The 20054-nt window shown below is 45.4% G+C and overlaps 1 protein-coding gene across 5 annotated transcripts in view; it reads right to left on the bottom strand.

Moving 5' to 3' along the window:
• The window catches only part of Adck1 (aarF domain containing kinase 1), an 89307-nt gene extending 71745 nt beyond the window's left edge, over positions 1 to 17562 (bottom strand). For 3 of the 5 annotated variants that reach the window (XM_051196116.1, XM_051196119.1, XM_051196120.1), the window contains exons 1-3: positions 17293 to 17442; positions 10177 to 10322; positions 6554 to 6637 (exon numbers count right to left, since the gene is read on the bottom strand). In XM_051196116.1, coding sequence (XP_051052073.1) covers positions 6554 to 6637; positions 10177 to 10311 — 219 coding nt within the window. In that variant the 5' untranslated portion in view covers positions 10312 to 10322; positions 17293 to 17442. Of the gene's footprint in view, positions 1 to 6553; positions 6638 to 10176; positions 10323 to 17111; positions 17228 to 17292; positions 17443 to 17472 lie in introns of those variants that run through there. The other 2 variants (XM_051196117.1, XM_051196118.1) reach the window with 2 other exon arrangements.
• Positions 17563 to 20054: the final 2492 nt, after the last annotated feature.

The following is a 20054-nucleotide window of genomic DNA, read 5'->3' as shown; positions in this document are numbered from 1 at the left end:
AAACGTCAAAGTGTGTACTAGAGAAATGGCTCACTGGTTAAGAACACTGTTGCTCTTGAAGAGGATCCAGGTTCAACTCTCAGCACCTACGCGGTGGTTCACAACCACCCATAACTCCAGGGCAAAGGGATCCTATGCCTTCTTCTAACCTCAGCAGACACCAGGCACACACATGACCACACATACATACACACAAGCAAAATATGCACACATAAAGTAAAATTAATGAGTCTAATTTTTTTTAATTTAAAGAAAAGAGAAAGAGTTCAAAACCAATTTTACCAATACTAGTTCTTAAATGTTTCCCATATTTTAGAATACAAGTCTGTATGCTGAGATGACAAAACAGGGTGCTAGTCCATTGGCCACGAATGAGCCTAGGAAGGAAGAAGGTACTGGCATGTCCTTGGGCCTACAGAGAGGCCACCACCAGTGAGCCCAGCTCCAGGGAAAAGCTGCAGCCCAGCATGCTTCCCCACAAGAGAGGGCAGAGTTCTCTAAGTCCCCCAGACTGCACCTACGCCTACTCCTGTCAACCAATCCCAGGATCAGAAAGGCTCAGAGCCTCTACAGAGAACTGCACTGATTTGGGAGCTTGGGAAGACCTGGGGACACAGAAGGCCAGAAAGAGGTGCATGCTCAATCACAGACTGCCTCCCTCGCCCCAGAGAACCAATTCTCAGGTGACCCCACCCCAGAACATTACAGGTGAAATTTATCACAAGCCCTGAGAAAGCCAGTCACAGAGATATCGAGGATTCAATTTCCCTTCTCTATGCAGAATGTTTGCAGGCAAACGCTCCTGATAACCAGGGGAAGCAGAAAAAAAGGGGTCTTTGGGGCACAGGGTGTGAAAATGCACTGAAAGGGACCCCCACCAGGTGGGCAGGCACTGCGTGTGCAGAGGAACTCTGGAACAATTACACAGTCCCCACGCTGCAGATGAGGCTTTCTCCAGCGTGCACCCACCCCACCCCCCACTCTGTTGGGAGCCAGTGGCTGATGGGTCAAACACAGTCATCACATATTTTAGAATACAAGTCTATATGCAGAGATGACAGCTCTGCATGACAGCCTAAGCTACAACATGAGTTCCAGGACAGCCAGGGCAACACAGAGAAACCCTGTCTCAAAAAAAAAAAAAAAAAAAAAAAAGTTGGGGGAGGAAGAAGAAGAATGGTTTGGGCAGATGGTACTCACATCTCAGAGAATATTTCTGAAGAACCACCCGTACCACAGTGGTTCCCTTTTGCAAACCAAGATCCTTAGAATGCTTTTTGAATGGCCATCCTTTCTCTATGCTGGAGGAAGAACTGTCCTCAACACAAGCAGCTGTTCAACAGCTGGAGTTGATTCTCCTTCCAGAAGCAAAGAGCGGACATCTACTCATCCCTCGGAGGGTCCACTCACCCCTTCACTGGGGAATACCAATGCCAAATGTTTGTGGAATTAACTGCTTGTCTAATTGATCAGGTAGGTTAGGAACTTCCTAGGAAGAAGCTCTATCCTCCTCTGTACCCCTCGGGTCCCACCCCAGCAGCAGCTAGACCCAGACTCAGGCTCAGAGGCAGAGGGACAACTCAGCAGCAAGAGCTGGTGAAAGCCACCTTGCATGCCCTCCATGACGGACTGAAATGTCTCCAAACCTCTGAGCCAAAATGAACCTTCCTTCCTGGAAGAAGTTTCTGTCAGGTATTTGCCCACAGCAACACAAATGTAACCAAAACACACCGAACTAACCTCTGTTTCTTATGGGCAGTCCCCCAAATCTTACCCATGAGCCTCAGCTAAAATCACTTTGTCCCTGAGAATGTATGTCTCATTCCACCTTTCCACTCTGAGCTTCAATACTGCCTTAATATACAACCTCAACCATCTGAGGCCATTCTGCTCTCGTAGGCCTTCCTTAGAGGTCTTATCTGCCTTAGGGCATCTGTCTATGGCAATATCACCCTGAATGTACATAATTTTGTCTGTCTTAGACTGTCTAGAGTTAAACAAAAAAAGACAATATACTAGGGCTAGAGAGATGGTTCCTGGTCCACAGTGGCTCCATTTAAACCTTGTATCATACAAACCTCTCCTTGCCATCATTTCCCTTGAATTATTGATCTTTCTGTGGCCTGTCAAAATGTCAATCATGCTTCCAACCCAGGCATCCTTCTCCAAGAGTTCCCAGTATTACCAAGACTCATTGGTTTGAATTAATATTAAATGCAAATCACGTTAAACGACAAAAAAGAATTTACTGGAAGACATAACTGAGAAGTCTACTGAAAGGCTGGCTTCAGGTTTGACTAGATACAGGAACTCAAATAATCCAACTCTTCAGCACCAACTTCACCCACAAATGGATTTTTTTTTTCTTTACAGTGGCAAGATGCAACAGCCTACACTCTCAGTTAACCCAGCAGAAAGAGGAAGCTGAAGTTCCAAAAGAAATGTCTTAGACCTAATACTGTTCATTGGTCAGAACTAGTCTAGAGACCGTCCCTAAATCAATACCTGGAACCAGCAAATGTGGTGATTAGTTATTTATGATTTAAAGCCTCTGGAGATCAAAATGCAAAGATAGCCACAGCCATAGAGTGAGATAGTGGTGATGGATGCCTTTAAGCCCAGCACTTGGGAGGCAGAAGCAGGTGGAGCTCTTTGAGTTCAAGGCCACCCTAGGCTACACGAGAGTGAATCAGTCTAAAGGGTAACAGAGCTCATACCTTTAATCCTAACACTAGGGAGGTGGAGACAGGAGTGATATGGCTAAGTGGAGAAAGGAATCTCTGCCATTTCAGCTTGGTAGAGGTAAGAGCTACTGCCTTGGCTGCTTTGCTTTTCTGATCTTCGACTTGAACCCCAAAATCTGTCCCTGGGTTTATATAATTCCTATAACAAGCAGAATTGACTCCATCAACTGCTTGTGGAGACCTAAAACTCATACAACTGTGTATGTGTAACATACAGAGAAAATACAATATGGTAGATCATCAAAGAAAAGTCCAGAAATTGTTCCCTATGAAGAGGATATGCACTATAGCCCAATCCTTCATTCAGAATCAACTCCATCCTGTCCTGTCACCTCCAGCCTTTTGACTATACTAGGAGCAACTTCCTTCTGGATGGTGAACATTTCCAGCCAAACAAACCTCAGTTACAAGCATCTAGGCATCAGGAGTCCAGTTCTCCAGGACCCACCCTTACACCCGCAGCTGCCTAGCAAAGCACCATGTGCTTTCTCTTCCTCCCCTTCACGATGCAGTGTGAGACACGAAACAGCCTGCCAGTGCCAGCCTTGAAGGAGCTTCAAGTCACTGACTGCAGCACTGTTAGTCCCTTGGCTCTAACACACTCTGGAACCTGGAGATGCTGGCTTGACCAGTGAGATAATGATGCTTCTCCTTGATCACTCCTTTACCCATCACAATGATGAGAATACTCCTGCAGTATTTATGCAGGCCCTTCTGTGCCTGCTGGATCCTCTTCCCAGGCACAACTCCCAGGAACCAGCCTACACTCCATTATCTGATACATCCAGCCACCACACGTTGCCTTCTCACCAAAGGCCTGGCTGTACTTGCCTCATCAGATTCCCCAGAGCTGTCAGCTTCTGGGGGAGCTAAAGCATCACTGCCTTTCAGATGACTGGCATACTGGAGAGTGAATCTCTTCACAGCCCGCCTGCTCCTTAGATTCCCCAAGACAACCCTTACCCTAGTCCTGACCTGGGTACCTCTGAAGAATTGTCACTCTGGAGGATTCCAAGGGATGCAGCTTGGAATTGATGGAGAAAGGACATGCAGAAACATGGAGGGCAACCATACCTCAAAGACAAGGGCTTTGAGATATTCCAACGAACCCTTTATGCCATTCATTCATTTGCTCAAGTCTTTATTCAGAGCTAGCTATATCCCAGGTACTTGTTGTGTTGGCGCTGCAGACCTGGAAACTCGCATCGTACACTGGTCTGTCCTCATGAAGCACACCTTCTAGGAGACCTTCCCATCTGCTTTGTCTTTCACTGACTCCAATGGTGACTACATAATCCTTGGTGAGTAAGAATAACCATCTCTAGTCACAAACAAGGAAAACAGTCACTCCACAGGGCTAAATGACTTTCCCAAAGCCAAGACACAAACTCGGGATTTCTAAATGAAAACCTTAGACTCTTTTCTGTGGCCTCTCCAAAGGCGAGGGCATAACCTGACACTGAAACAGACATTAAATCTACTCCATCCTAGGCATTACTTTTTATCATTTATTTTATTTTATGTGTATTGGTAGTTTTGCCTGTGTGTGTATGTCTATGTGAGGTTGTCAGATCTTGAAGTTACAGACAGCTGTGAGCTGTCATGTGGGTGCTGGGAATTGAACCTGGCTCCTCTAGAAGAGCAGCCAGTGCTCTTAACCACTGAGCCATCTCTTCAGCCCCCATCCTGGGCATTATTGCTGAAGATTAAATATGCAAATCAAGAGCCCCCATCTCCAGTATAAGAGAAGCAACAGCCTGAGAGAGGATGTGTAACTAACTATCAACTATGGCAGGAATAAAGACAGAGTGATTAAATTCCAGGAAGATAGCTCTGGAAAGATACACAAGAAATGATGATTGCCTCCAGGCAGGGAAATTGGGTACCTGAGGAACATGGGTCATTTTGTCTGTTTCAAATATTGTATATTTTGAATTGCGAGTCGTTTGAAAGCATTTCCCATTAAATAGCACTTTGAGGGTGCAATCAGCCAAATCATGAGTGTGGAAATTCTACAGGATAAATGATCTGCCTCTGCAACAAGTGAATAACCAAATAAAAAATAAAATAAAGGAAGAGGGAAGAAATGTTATAGATTCTAAAAGACTCAGGGAATGTCAACAAAATGCAATGCATACATACATACATACCATGTCTGGATCCAGGTTGGAACAAACTAACCATAAATAGACATCTCAGGGCTAGGGAGATGGCTCAGTGTGTAAAAGTGCCAGCATAAGGACCTGGGTTCAAATTCCCAGAGTCCAGGTAAAAAGCCAGATGTGGTGGCATACACCTATAACCCCAGCATTGTGAGCATGGCGGAGACAGGAAGATCGCTGGGGGCTTGCAGACCACCAGCCTCACACCAGGGTCAGTGACAGACCCGGCATAAGGAAATCAAGCAAAGAGTGGCAGAGTAGTACACCCAGTGTATACACTCACACAGCTCACACATGCCCATACATAAATAAATACTTTAAAAAACCATTTCTGAGAGAAGGGCAATCGACATGAATCAGACGGTGCTGCGGAACTGCTCGTCTCATTAAAGGTGACCACATATTATGGCTGTGGTTTCTCAAGGTCTTTCTCTATTAGAGAATTTATATATGAAACAACATGGCACCTGAGGTTTCATTTAAACACTTCAGAGTGAGTAAATAAAACAGAGAATGACAAACCAATCACTCTTTAGGCTGGGCAGTTCCATGGGAGGGAGGGGTGAGGTCATTATACTCTGCTCTGCTCTCTGTTGCTTTTGTGGATAGTTAAAATATGATAATAAAAAGTTTAAATTAACGTTTTAATTAACTAATCCATCCAACAAAGGATGCCTGGAAGGAAAGCAGCACAGGGGGGAGATGTCCACACTGAGCCCAAAACTAAGCAGTCTAAGGACAGTCCAGCACAGGAACCCCCTGAGCAAAGGCACACCAGCCTACTGTCCACCTCTCTGTTTTTTACCTCATCTTTGACGCCCCCCCCCCATCTCCCTGGTATCGCTAATACACTTACATCAACTACCACATTCTGACTGAGGAGGTGTGTGAGGTTACACACAGCTCTACTCCTACAAAAGGTCCCAATGGCCTCCAGAGGACCTTTTCTTTCCGCTTAACACAGCCTGGAAGTTGTTATCCCTCCGAAAGCAGTTCACATTCCTACTGTCACCAGAAACACTCAGTGACCTCACCAACAGCACTTTATAGATAATGACCTTAGTATCTTAGAGTTTCTATTACTGTGAAGAGACACCATGACCACAGTAACTCTTACAAAGGAAAACATTTCATTGGGACTGCTATATAATTTTACAGGTTCAGTTCATTATCATCATGGCAGGGAGCAAGGCAGCATGCACACAGATATGGTACTAAAGAGACGGCTGCGAGTTCTTACATCTTGACTCGCAGGCAACAGGAAGTGATCTGAGACACTGGGTGTGGCTTCAGCATATATGCGATTCAAAGCCCACCTCCACAGTGACATACTTCCTCTAAAAAGCCACACCCACTCCAACAAAGCCCCGCCTCCTCCCTTTGGGGGCCATTCTTTCAAACCACCACTGTATGGAAGACCCAGTTTGATGTGTGATGGCAGTCCCACTCACAGGTACTAAGGCACCTGCATAGGAAGGAGCAGGTGACCTTCCGCTCCCTTTGTCCAAAATCCCATGGCCAGCGACCACTACCTCAATGCCCACTCTGTCCTCAGCCCAACTTTCCATAGAAAGTAAACTAGCTATGCCCACTCTTCAGATATGCCCCATCCTAGCCCAGCTCTGATAGGTCCCACAGGTCCCTTACCTGGGATCGACGCTGCAAATACTCCTCTGAGCCATATGGGACACTCCTCAGGGAGGTGAGATAGTCATAACTGATAACAGCTGTCTGCAAACCAAAGGAGGAGAAAGCTTAACACTGAGGACATCAAATATCACACCTCTGCCAGAGCCAGGAGACCCACATAGGAGCTGCTGGGTGTTTAAGAGTAGCTGGTCACAAACTAGACCCTCTGCACGTGGGTGACAGTTCTGTGGCCTGGTCTGTTTGTGGGGCCCTTGGCAGTGGGACCAAGATCTATCCCTGGTGCATGAGCTGGCTTTTTGGAGGCCATTCTATATGGTGGAGTGCCTTGCTCAGCCTCAATGCAGGAAGAGGGATTTGGTCCTGCCTCAACCCAAGGGAGGCTGCCCTACCCTTTCTGAGGAGTGGATGGAGGGGACGGGGTGGGAGGACACGGAGGGAGCAGGAAGAGGGCAGGGAGGGGGAAACTGTGGTTGGTATATCAAATGAATTTTAAAAGTAGTAATTTTAAAAGAGAGAGAGAGAGATAGAAGCTGGCCCCACCCCTTGGATGCTCAGCCCCCAGATCTTAACCGGGTTGTTCCTCTCTGGCCTTCAGGAAAGGGCATGACTGACACTCCTCCAGAGAGGTCTGACCTCAAGTTGCTGACACCATAAACTGCCCCTAATTGATTATAACCAACTCATTTGCCCTTGTTTGTGAACTGTCTGAATTTAAGGGCTGGACCTTGGTACTTATTACTTCTCTCCAGCATCTTTTACACTACACAGGCGGGCAGTCAATAAATAGTAACCAAACGAATGCTGTTAATTTTGAGTTTCCATTCTAGAGCCTCGGGCCAAAACCCTCCAATAAGGGGCCCTTATGTACAGTCAACCAGAAAATCACAGGCTTCCAGCATATCTCCAGCATGGAGGAGCCCTGAGCTCAAACTTCCCTTTTCAGACTGAGCAACTAAGTACCTTAGATAGAATGTTCTGAAATTTATATTCAAAAGTGTTTGGTAGCAGCCAGGCTGTAGTGGCACCCACCTTTAATCCCAGCACTCTGAGGGCAGAGGTAGACAGATCTATGAGTTCCAGGACAACCTGGTCTACAAAGCTAGTTCCAAGATAGTCAGGGCTACACAGATAAACCTGTCTCCAAATGCCTACCCCCCCCCAAAAAAAAAGTGTTCATTTGTACTAATTCCATTCACCTGTAGTTGCTGAGCACCAGTTAGCAGCAAGTTTTGCTCACTGAATAGACCAGGATGTTCCGACCAGAGGCCTTCAGAGAAAGGACAGCTCACTGTGGGTCTTCTCACCTATCTGAGTTGAAACTCTAAGACTCCCTTTTTTGTTGGTTTGTTTTGTTTTGTATTTCAGACTCAGTTTCTCTGTGTAACAGCTCTAGATGTCCTGGAACTTTCTCTGCAGACCAGGCTGTCCTCGAACTCACAGGCCTCCTGGATGCTGGGATTAATTTTATCTTTCCTACTGTCTTTTTTTTGAAGATGGTAGCTGGAACCCAAGTATGCTTTCTCTGTTATTGGGGGGGGGGTCTTCACTCCTTTTCTAATGCTCCATCCCATTCCATGTGGCGCTTGTCTGCCACGGGGCTGACTCCATGCCAGCTGAACTCAGACGGCATGGGTTCTTCTTTCTCTTCCCTCTTCTGGGCAGCTGAGACTGACAGTTTGCCTAACCTGAACTTCTTCCCTTACACTCTAATAAAACTGTCCTCAAAAAGGAAAAGAAAGCCGGGCAGTGACGGCATCCGCTTTTAATCCCAGCACTCGGGAAGCAGAGGCAGGTGGATCCCAGTGAGTTCCAAGCCATCCTGATCTATAGAGTGCGTTCCAAGACAGCCAGGGTTGTTATACAAAGAAACCCCGTCTCAAAAAGAAAAAAGGGAAAGAATGAACATATTAGTGGCTGGTTTTATAAAAGTGCCCACTAATGTTTCCCTGTCTTCTTTCTGGCTATTCAAATCCCTAAGGTGCCACTCAAAGCCTGCTTCCTCCGGATACTCATCCTGACTCCCAACCCCCATGCTCACTCCTACATCTGACCACGGCAGCAATCCTGATGTGTGCCTGGCTTTAGACTGCTTTTGAATGCATCCATGTGAGAGCTCCATGATCAGAGGCTCCTTCAAAGCTGGGTTTAGCTGGAACAGTGTGTTTTCACCCATCAAAACACAAAAGAAAACAGTGGGCCCCAAAGGACACTAGGTAAACAGTTAGAAATGGTTTCATATCCCATAGCCTGCTATTCCAAAGCCCGTTTGTCTATTTGATTCTTTAACTCAGTTTCTCCTTGAGGACAGGCACCGAGTCAAGGGCCTCCCTTGAGAACACTTGATAACACTGAGTTCTCAGGAAATAAACTAAACAAGCTACACCGTGATTCATATCCAAATGGGGGCACAACAGCAACTGTTACCTAGGCTCACCAGCAGCAACAAAGGAGAAAAAGCATGATGCACATGGCTGGCAATCTATTCTGCAAAGACTGTATTGCGGTGTCTGAGAGAAGAGCTGTAAGTCAAGAAGCCATGGTGGGTGCTGGAGAGATGGTTAGTGGCTAAGGTGACTTCCTGCTCTTGTATAGATTCTGATTTTGTTCCGGTTCCCGACACCTAGTGGCTCACGATCATCTGTACCTTTAGTTCCAGTGAATCTGACACCCTTTTCTGACCTCCAAACACCAGGCCTACACATGGTACACATGCATACAAACATACATACACATGCAAGCAACATGTTCATAGACATAAAATAAATAAATCTACATAAAAAATTTTAAAGAGACATAACACCAAAAGGACATTGCTATTGAACTACCAGAGAAAACATATGAAGTCAAATATTCAAATCAGAGTCTCTACTTGGAGATGGATGGAGTTCTCCCAGCCCCAAAAAATCAACATGTAAGTGCCAGATTAGCTTGCTGGAATGAGATTAAGTTTGATGACAGTTTTTCTTTCCAAAGCAGGATTTGGAGAAGGTGGTTCAAAACAGAGTTTCTCTGTGTGATAGCTCGGGCTGTCCTGGAATTCACTTTGTAGACCGGGCTGGCCTCAAACTCACAGATATCCACCTGCCTCTACCTCCAGAGTGCTGGGATTAAATGCATGCACCACAATGCCTGGCTAGAGATGGATTTCTTTTGACCTGTGATTTCAGAGTGTTCAGTCCATGTGCACTGAGCTCCACACTCTTTCGGAACATTCTGGTGGTGGGAACCTGTGGTGAGGGAAGCCTCCCAAAGAGTTCGCCTCAGAGCAGACAGGAAGCTCAAAGATGGCAGGCAGAACGGAACAGTGAAAGTCTTCTTCCCACAAAGTCTTCTGTCCTTGGCATTTTCCCAGGAGCACTTCCCTTCTGAGTCATCACTACCATAAGACACGGAGCCTCTAAGTCTTCAGAGCAGGAGCCTGGTACGACCTTGTTGTGTTCAGCTGCAGAGTGGCATGGGCTGCTACAGGACAGAACTGTGAGGGTGCACATCCGAGCCCTGTAGCTCTGTAGACAGAGCTGAAATGCCTGCATTTCCATTTATGTCAGCATGCCCACCTGCCACACCTATAGAACACCTACAGATAACGTTGCAACTCCTCTGTTACCCCCAAAACCTACCGTAGCAACAGCTCTGCCCACCCTAACAGCACCAAAGTCATTAGGGTCCAAGTAGTTGTTGCTGTAGAGGTAGACACCAGAGGCAGCAAGAGCCATACTGGTCCACGAAGCAAGCTTGAGAGCCTTTCTGGCCATGTCCCCAGACCCTGTGCAAGAAAGGAAGGTTAAGAGAGGTTAGCAATTAAGGTTTTCACAGAGTGTCATTCCAGAATTCAAATCCCAGCTCTGCCGCTCGCAGATCGTATGACCTTGTGTCATTTTCTTAATCTCATGAGATCTCAGTTTCTTCTTTTATAAAACAAGATAATACCTAACCTCAAAATTAAGATGAAGTGAAATAATTACATACAGTGCTTAGTGTAGCACCTGGTACAAATCAGCTCCCAGCATCCTTCCTTTGACAGCACCAGGTGCTGTTCCAGCTACTGTAGAAGAGGTGAACAATCAATAGTTTTTGCCTATGTGGAGCTTACATTCTAGAATGGGACAGAGGAGAAGCAAAAAGATACATAGCGCACTATCAGAGCTGCCAGGAACTGGTAGGAATCAGAGAGTCGAGGGGTAAAGGATCCAGAAGTGAGTGCTTTTTAGCTAGGAAAAGCAGCAAAGAATGCTCATGGTTGGCACTTGTCACTAGTATTACAACAGCATACAGGCACAGGCACCATTAGCCTTGATGCACAGGTTGGAAGTAGGCAGGCCCTTGCCAAAATGGTAGATAGGCAGAAGCAGCCAGTAGTTCCTCCATTCCTAGCTGATAGTCAAAATGTTTACTACAATCACATAGTTTAGGCGGTGTGCCTGAGGAATGAATGATGCTACTCTATCCACATACAGTCCCGGGAGTCCTGTTGGGTACCAAACTTATACCACTGGGCAGAAAGACCCTACCCTCATTACTCATAACTCACCAGGGGGCTACACCAACATTCTTTGGGAACACTGCATCCACTGGACTACCTCCTCTGCAATCCCTGAGTACTCTGACTCAGCAGCAGATGCCAAGGGACAGGCCCCAGACAGAAAGGAACATCACCAAGCCTTCTAACAGTGCGAAGACTTCAGAGACTAGCAGCAAGATGCAGCTCATCACCTCATAAGTTTCTGCTGTGGCCCCGTTCTGCCACTTGGTTTCTCCCTGCAAGGAAGCTACTGCTATAAACAGCCTTGTCTTCCATTTCTCTGCAGTCTATTTTGACTCATGCTTCATAATACAGACACAGGCTTTTCTTTAAATATACACAAAGCACATCTTTTTCCTTTCTTTTACTTTCAACTTAGCCTTTATACCATTTCTTTAAAGAGCATATAATTGGCTTTCTAGGCTTACATTCAACATAGCTTATACATCTGTATTGTAATTCTTCCAACCCTTCTTATTTTTCCTACCTGTCCTTCTTCTCTCCTTTCTTTTTGCAAAATTGATTTTATTTTATATATGTGCATATGTATGAATCTCTATGTGTTTGCATGCCCATGGAAGACAGAAGAGGATGTCAGAGTCCCTGGAGCCACAGTTGCAGGCAGTTATGAGCCCCTAGACATGGGTCCCAGGAACCCATATCTGGTGTTCTGAAAGGGCAGCAAGCACTCTCTACTGCCACGCCATCCCTCCAGTTCACTTTCTCTCCTTTCTAGACTTTTCATGGACTCAATGATACTTTTCACTGAGTTCTATTGCCTTGCCTTTTGCTGCTGCCTTAGAAAAAGAGAAACCATGTTGAAGAGGCATGTTGAAGAAACACCATAACCAAGGCAACTTGGAAACAAAGCATTTAACTGGGGGCTTGCTTACAGTTTCAGAGGGTTAGTCCATGACCATCAATCATGGTGGGGAGCATGGCAGTAAGTAGACAGGCATAGTGCTGGAGCAGAAGCTGAGAACTTACATCCTGATCAGCAGACAGGAGGCAGGAGTGAGTGACTGGGTATGGTGTGGGCTTTTGAAATCTCAAAGCTCACCCTCAATGACACACTTTCTTCAACATGCCTGACAGCACACTACCATGAAGATCATGAACTAAACCCCTGAAACTGTAAGCCAGCCCCAATTAAACATTTTCCTTTATAACAGTTACCGTGGACATGGTGTCTATTCACAGCAATAGGAACCCTAACTAAGACAGTCATTTTTCTAAAACTGTTTTTCAACCTTCCTAATGTTGTGATCCTTTAATACAGTTCCTCATGTGGTGGTGACCCCCAATCATAAAATTATTTTCATTGCTAATTCATAACTTTAATTTTGCTAATGTTGTGAATCATAATATAAAGCTCTGTATTTTCCAATGGTCTTAGATAACCACTGTAAAAGGTCATGACCCACAGGTTGAGAATCACTGCTCTAAGACCTCAAGACCAAACCAGAGATAAACACAGTAAGTCAGCTATTAGACAGAGCAATTCTCTCCCCCCACAGTAGGTAGGTAGGTTTGTTTGTTTGTTTGTTTGTTTTGGGTTGGTTGGTTGGTTGGTTGATTGGGTTGGCTGGTTGGCTGGTTGACTGGCTCACTGGTGGATTGGCTGACTGATTTAAAATAGAGTCTATGTAGCCCTGGCTAGCCTGGATCTCACTATGTAGACAAGGTTGGCCTCAAACTCACCAACACACTCAGCTTCCCTGAGTTGAGTTGTATTTAGAAACTTAAGTCCAACTACTCACTTCTATACACTCAGCAAATAATAATCTCAGAACCAAGGTCTTAACAGATCTGTCTTCCAGATTTCTCAAAGGATCTCCAGCCCTTCCACTTTGGCCTCCACTCACTCTATCCAACTTGCTAGTTTTCCAACATGCCACATACCGCACTCCAAGAGTTTCATTTTGCTCATCTCGCTGCCTAGAACAGAGGCCAGCAAGCTCTTCTACAAAGGACCATACCGTAACTACTTTTAGCTTTGGGGGATACCCCACCTCTGAGACAACTACTCAACTCTGCATTCTAGTGCAAGGCAACTAAAAAGGGCACGTGAAGCAATGGGCCTGGACAAAAGCGGTCCCCGGGATGTAATATGCCAGACCTTAGCCTAGCACACCATAAGTGTTCCAAAAACATTGAATTAATCAATGAACAGATCAACTATTTCCCCATGAGGCCTGTGTAGAACCAGTAACAACAAAGTTCTGTAGATGAAAACACCCCAGACCTGCAACTCAATAGTCATTCTCTCCCTGTTACCCCCATACCACCTTCCAACCTCTGCTCCTCCGAACCCCATCCTCCTGTTGTACCATCCCCGACAGCAGCCCCTGATGGACTGCAGTCTCCCCTACCCTTGAGACCACCTCTAGGTATCAAAGGAACAGGGAGGCAACCCCATCCTCAGTAATAAAAGTGGTAGGAATTGAAATACATAAAATAGATGATATAAGAGCCAAATTGTATCTAAATAGATTGGAGTTGGAGTTTTCCATACGGTGTCAGAGAGTCTTCAACATATAAATGAGCTGCTTCCCTCGGGATATCTTAAAAGGCCTGTCATGCATGAAATATGTCTGTCGATGAGAAACACCTTTCATTATTAAGGCCTCTGCTAATGAATCACCTGTCTGTTCTGTTTACTTGCCTTGACTTTCACCTACATTACCTCTCATAAAGCCACACACCTTTCAGGAGGTCTGAGGCTACCAAGAGTCTAAAATGTAGTCACTAAATAACATTATTAGCAATAACTAACCTTTACAGAGTCCTCTGCACACATGTGGGGTTGGGCAGCACGCACTTTTAATCCCCCACATGGTACACTCATCATGTTAATACTTCACACAGAGATGAGGCAAGCATCATCCTCTCCAGTATAGGGAGGATATGAAGGCACAGAGTAAGTGTTCGGTCCCAGGTGGCTCAGCCAGTAAAGTAGCAAAAAAGTGATATGAACAAGCCTGCCCACTGCAAATGTTCAGCCAGTTCTTGTTTTCTTTTTAATATTATTTTAGCCTGTGTGTGTGTGTGTGTGTGTGTGTGTGTGTGTGTGTGTGTTTCTGTGCATGTATATGTTTCTGTGTGTGTCTCTCTGTATGTATGTGTCTGTTGTGTGTGTGTCTGTGTTTCTTTGTATATGTGTATTTCTGTGTGTGTCTCTGTGTGTGTGTGTGTGTGTTTCTGTGCATGTATATGTTTCTGTGTGTGTCTCTGTATGTATGTGTCTGTTGTGTGTGTATCTGTGTTTCTTTGTATATGTGTATTTCTGTGTGTGTCTCTGTCTGTGTGTGTGTATATCTAGGTATGTGTGTGTCTCTGTGTATGTTTCTGTGTATGTATGTGCCTGTGTCTATGTGTGCAGGTGCCTGATGGGGGAATATCCTTCTGTATATATGTTTCTCTTATTGATTGATAAATAAAACACTGATTGGCCAGTAGCCAGGCAGGAAGCATAGGTAGGGCCACCAGACCAGGAGAAGGATGGGGAGAGGAAGGCAGAAAGGAGCTGCCTGGGGGACCATATAGAGGCAGAAGGAATGCCAGGGCATTACCGGGTAAGCTAAGAACACATGGGAAAACTTAGATTAATAGAAATGGGTTAATAATTAAGAGAGAGCTAGCCAGTAAAAAGCCCTAGCCATCAGCCAAACAGTTTAAAAATTAATATAAATCTTTGTGTGCTAAATTGGGACTATTAGGCTGCAGGACCAGGTAGAACAGAAACTTCTCTACAGGTGCCCATGGAGATCAGATCCCTTAGAGCTGGAGTTACACATTTGTGAGCCACCCAATGTGGGCTCTAGGAACAAAACTCAAAATCCCTGGATATGAAACACATCTGAGCTCATCTCCATAAGCTATCTCTCCAGCCTCATCTTTCTTTTTTTTTTTTATGACATATCTCTTTGATGGGGATACTTGGACCTCAAGACACTAAGTCCTTATGACTGGCTTGAAGTAAATACAGTTGCTACAGAAAGAAACCATCACTTCTGACCTGCTACCAAGCCCCCATAGAGCGATGCCTGTGGAAAGCAGTGTTTCCAGCTCTGGAAATCAATAACATGTCAAAGATCAAGCAATATTTCTCCCTAGAAATAAGACATTCGACCTGAAGCACTGATGTGGCTGTTTAATTGTCAAATCAATGGGAAGAATGAACTTTGTCCCTGGGCCAGAGGAGACACCCCAGTTCATCATGACACCATACATCAGGAAGTTGGACAAGTGGAAGTTGATGGTCAAACAGAAATGTCCATCTCAAGGACAGAACTAAATATGAAATCAAGCACTTCCTGTAAATGGCCTTTCCAACTACCATCTACTGGCTTCCCCCTTCCCAGGTCACATCCTAAAAATACAGACCTGAAATTATACCCCTACTTACCACACCACCCCCCTAGTGAACTAGAAAACCCCACCGAGGGAAGTCACTTAGGGAGCCAATTCAATTTTCCCCAAAAGTGATCCTAGCTACCTCCCACTTCCTACAGATTATTGAGCAAATAAGCACTATTTTTATTTTCTAAAACGCTCTCCAAACCAGAAAAGACCCAAAAATACTCATGGAGAGAACAAATAAGCTGACCCGAGGATGCTCATAGTCTTCCTCATCCTACAAATTGTGGCAAAGATCAATGCAAGAGTGAGTTTTAGCTACACTTCTTAGTGTGTAAAAGCTACAAGTTGCTTGGTTCAATACTAATTAAGTTAAGGAATACCCAACTACCATGAAGGTTCCTCAGCAGATAAGGCACAGAAGAGAAACCTTCTTCCATTCAGTTCATCTCAGGAAAGGGAGTCTAACAGCGTAAGGCCAAGAGCAAAGGGTAAGCAGCAGATAAGAGGAGTGAGCCCCCCAAAGGTGCTTCCTTTGCTTCCTTTGGGAGCCTCCCAAAGGAAGCAAGTCATACAAATGGCACTAGACCATTGGGTGCCTGTCTCTGGGGTTTCCCTCTGCAGGGGAAAGGAGGTGGAAGGATCTGCCCAAAGGGCTAAGAGCCAATGGAGCAGAAGCTTGGATCCAGGGGTGTCTGCTCCGCCACCAAAACAGGTTGATATGGACAAATCACTGCCTGGGCCTTGGGGCGGCCAGTGGTTTTCTGTGGTGGACATTGAAACCTAGGCAATCTACTGGGGTTGGACAAGACAGAGATGGATGACAAAACCAAGCGTTCTCCTCTTTCGCCAGTCCGTTCTCTGACAAAAATGAGGGGGAGTTATATTTGGAAAGAAATGAAATGCAAATTCTCTCAGCAGAGGTAAAAATCTCACACCATAAGGCCTGTAAATACCAAGTAAATAACACAGTAAGCTAAATTATGATATAACCCAGGGGGAGAAAAAGACAGGAATGAAGAAACTGCATGAATATGCATGTGTAACACAATGGGGTGGAGGGTACACTGTGTGAAGCAATTCCCAAGGGTTGCACAACTACAATAGTCAAGCTGGCAAACAAAGACAAAGCAAAAAGCAGAAAACACAACCATAACCAAGTATGAAGAATATATGGATTTATCTTATAAAGTAGTAGCATCCAAACCATGGTCCCCAGGACAGCAATGTCGCATCTCCAGGATTCATGTTGGGCATGCCTATTCCAGACTTCAAATAACGTACTAGAATCAGAAGTTTGAAGGGGGAGTGGGCAGAATTCTGTATAGTAACAAGCCCTCCACGCAATTCTGATGCATCCTATACAGCCTGATAACTACAGTGACAAGAAGACGCTTAAAGAAAATTGTGACAGCACAAAAATCTAATCCTATCAACTCAGCAATTCTTTCTTGAGCGCCTACTAATCGCTAAGCTTCCCACTTGGTAATTGCCACTCAAGTCTGGGACAAAGCTGTACTAGGTGTCTTCTGCAGGCTTTTCTCCACAAATCAGCTAGCTTTATCTGGAAAGTAGACCCGGGGATCAGAAGTAGCCTGGCGCCTGTTGCAAGCCCAGGTGACCTGAGGGGGAACCTCCTGCTCTTCAACACTCCATGCTCACCGCCCCAGCTACCTCTGCGTGAGCGCCCACAGGCCACCAAGGTGTGAATACTTCTGGTAGGGCCACTCGCAGCCCCTCTCCACCTCCACCTACTCCGGTGCACGGAAGGATGGGCCGCCAAAGTGAAGTCCACGACCGCTAGGGCACCGAGGTACAGAGTCGCAGAGGAGGGGGGCGGGGCACTGGGAGTCACCTGAGCCACGTGATCGCGCCTGCTAGGGTGACAAGGTCACAATCCCGAGTTTCCTCCCAGCTTCGCCAGGGTTGCAAAGCCTGGGCTCAGGCCGTGAGGACCACAACTGCACCCGCTCCCCCGCGCTCCACGTGCTGCGCAGCGAGTTCTGCCTGGGATCGGTCCGTGGGTGCTACTCACCCCGAAGGAAGGGAAGCAGAACCGCCGCAGCCGGGATCCCAAACTCCAGGAAACCGTGCCTCCGCCACCCGGGCGCTTACAAAAGCCGGTCCGGTGCCGCGCGGCCTGCCGGGACTTGTAGTTCTCGGTTCCTTAGTCCGTGGACACCAGCCAAAGCCAGTGCAGTGCTGACACTTGAATGAATTCCATCATTCTCCATCCCAGAGCCACAGCGGAGTCTTTCTCTGTCATTTCTCTGTCTGAGATACCAACACGGAATTTGTGTGTGTGTGTGTGTGTGTGTGTGTGTGTGTGTGTGTGTGTGTGTGTGTGATGAAGTACCTTTTATTAACTAAATACCCTCAGATGTGTGTGTGTGTGTGTGTGTGTGTGTGTGTGTGTGTGTGTGTGATGAAGTACCTTTTATTGACTAAATACCCTCAGAGCGATATCTACTATTGAATGGTAACATAGCTGGATATTAGATTGCTGTCAAGATGATAACCACCACACACATTCGCTTTGCTCTAATGTTTACATGGTCAAAAGCCAAGCTGAATAACTTATCTTTAGCTTCTTTTCTTTTTTTATGATAATATTTTTTATTTAAATTAAAAACAAGCTTGTTTTACATGTCAATCCCAATTCCCTCACCCTCCTCTCCTTCCCTGTCCCCCTCCCAACTCCTATCCCATCCTCATTCTGCTCCCCAGGGAGGGTGAGGCCTTCCATGGGGGATCTTCAAAGTCTGTCAAATCATTTGGAGCAGAGCCTAGGCCCTCCCCCATGAGCCTGAGAGAGTGTCCCTCTACATGAAATGGACTCCCAAAGTCCATTCGTATAATAGGGATAAATAATGATCCACTACCAAAGGCCCCATAGACTGCCCAGTCCTCCTAATACCCACGTTCAGGGGGTCTGGGTCGGTCCTATACTGCTTTCCCAACTATCAGACTGGGGTCCATGAGCTCCCCTTGTACAGATCAGCAGTTTCTGTAGGTTTCTCCAGCCTAGTCTTGACCCCTTTCTCATCAATCCTCCCTCTCTGCAACTGGATTCCAGGAGTTCAGCTCAGTGTTTAGGTATGGATGTCTGCTTCTGCTTCCATCAGCTACTATATGAAAGCTATAGGATGGCATATAAGGTAGTCATCAATGTCATTATTGGGGAAGGGCATTTAAGGTAGCTTCTTCAGTATTGCTTATATTGTTACTTAGGGTCATCTTTGTAGATCTATGGACATTTCCCTACTGCCAGATTTCTCTTTAAACCTATAGTGGCTCCCTCTATTATGGTTATCTCTTTTCTTGCTCTCTTCTATTCTTTCCCTGACTCAATCTTCCTGCTCCCTCATGCCCTCCTCTTCTCCCCTTCTCTGTCTCCTAACTCCCTCTCCCCTCCCCCCCCCCATGCTCCCAATTTGCTCAGGAGATCTTGTCCCTTTCCCCTTCTCTGGGGGGACCATGTATGTCTCTCTTAGGGTCCTCCTTGTTTCCTAGCTTTTCTGGCAGTGTGGATTGTAGGCTGGTAATCCTTTGCTCTATGTCTAAAATCCATATATGAGTGAGTGCATACCATGTTTGTCTTTTTGTGACTGGGTTACCTCACTCAGGATGGTTTCTTTTATTCCATCCATTTGCCTGTGAATTTCAAGATTCCATTTTTTTCCCGATGAGTAGTACTCCATTGTGTAAATGTACCACATTTTCTCCATCCATTCTTCAGATGAGGGACATTTAGGTTGCTTTCAGGTTCTGGCTATTACACATAATATTGCTATGAACATAGTTGAACAGTTGTCCTTGCTTTATGAAAATGCATCTTTGGGGTATGTGCCTAAGAGTGGAATTGCTGGATCTTGAACAAAACAGAATCTTATTCAGAATGTTTTTCAGGAATCAGGTATGGATTCATATTCAGTGGGAGGATGAAAATGTAGAACTGTAGATCTTAAGTAGGCATTAGAATGAGTTGGTGAAGAAGAAATTTACTGATAGTTGCTAAATAGTAAAAATGGTCAGATGGATCTGAGCTATCTGTGATCCTGATGTATTGACCTCTAAGATGTACTTTGAAAATATTTATGAGATGCCCATTCTATAAACATAAGAAGCTGTTCCCACTGTGGGAAGACAAAGAATGAATGGGGGATTCATCTGTCATCTGTAATTCTAATCAAATTTTCAATAGGATTTTTACCTGGCCCTTTACAAGCTAATCTAAAGATTATACGGGGAAACACAGGATAATAATCAAAATATTATTAAAGAACATGCTTCAAAGACTTGGACTTCCAATTAGGCTATGAAAATTAAGACTGTGATATTGACATAGGCATGGGTAGAAGAATGGAACCTGTTAAAAAGCCCAGAAGCCTCCAGAAATCTGCAGAAGCTTGATTCTGGTAGGCTGGCATTCCAGATCATTGGGGAAAGATAAGGGGTTCCAGGACAGGAGCTGAACATTAATTATCTGCTGGACCCCTTAACTATCTCCACATGCAGAAACTAATTTAAGTCAAAAGTACAACGAGAAAATTAAAGTAAGTTTAAAGGAAAACATCCTCATGAGTTTGATAGGGCTTAAGAGTCACGTGCACAAAT

This window comes from Phodopus roborovskii, unplaced genomic scaffold (assembly GCF_943737965.1).
Source record: "Phodopus roborovskii unplaced genomic scaffold, PHOROB, whole genome shotgun sequence".
NCBI classification, from domain to species: domain Eukaryota; kingdom Metazoa; phylum Chordata; class Mammalia; order Rodentia; family Cricetidae; genus Phodopus; species Phodopus roborovskii.
The sequence above is the reverse complement of the archived record's forward strand: the minus strand, read 5'-3'. Positions and strand labels throughout refer to the sequence as shown.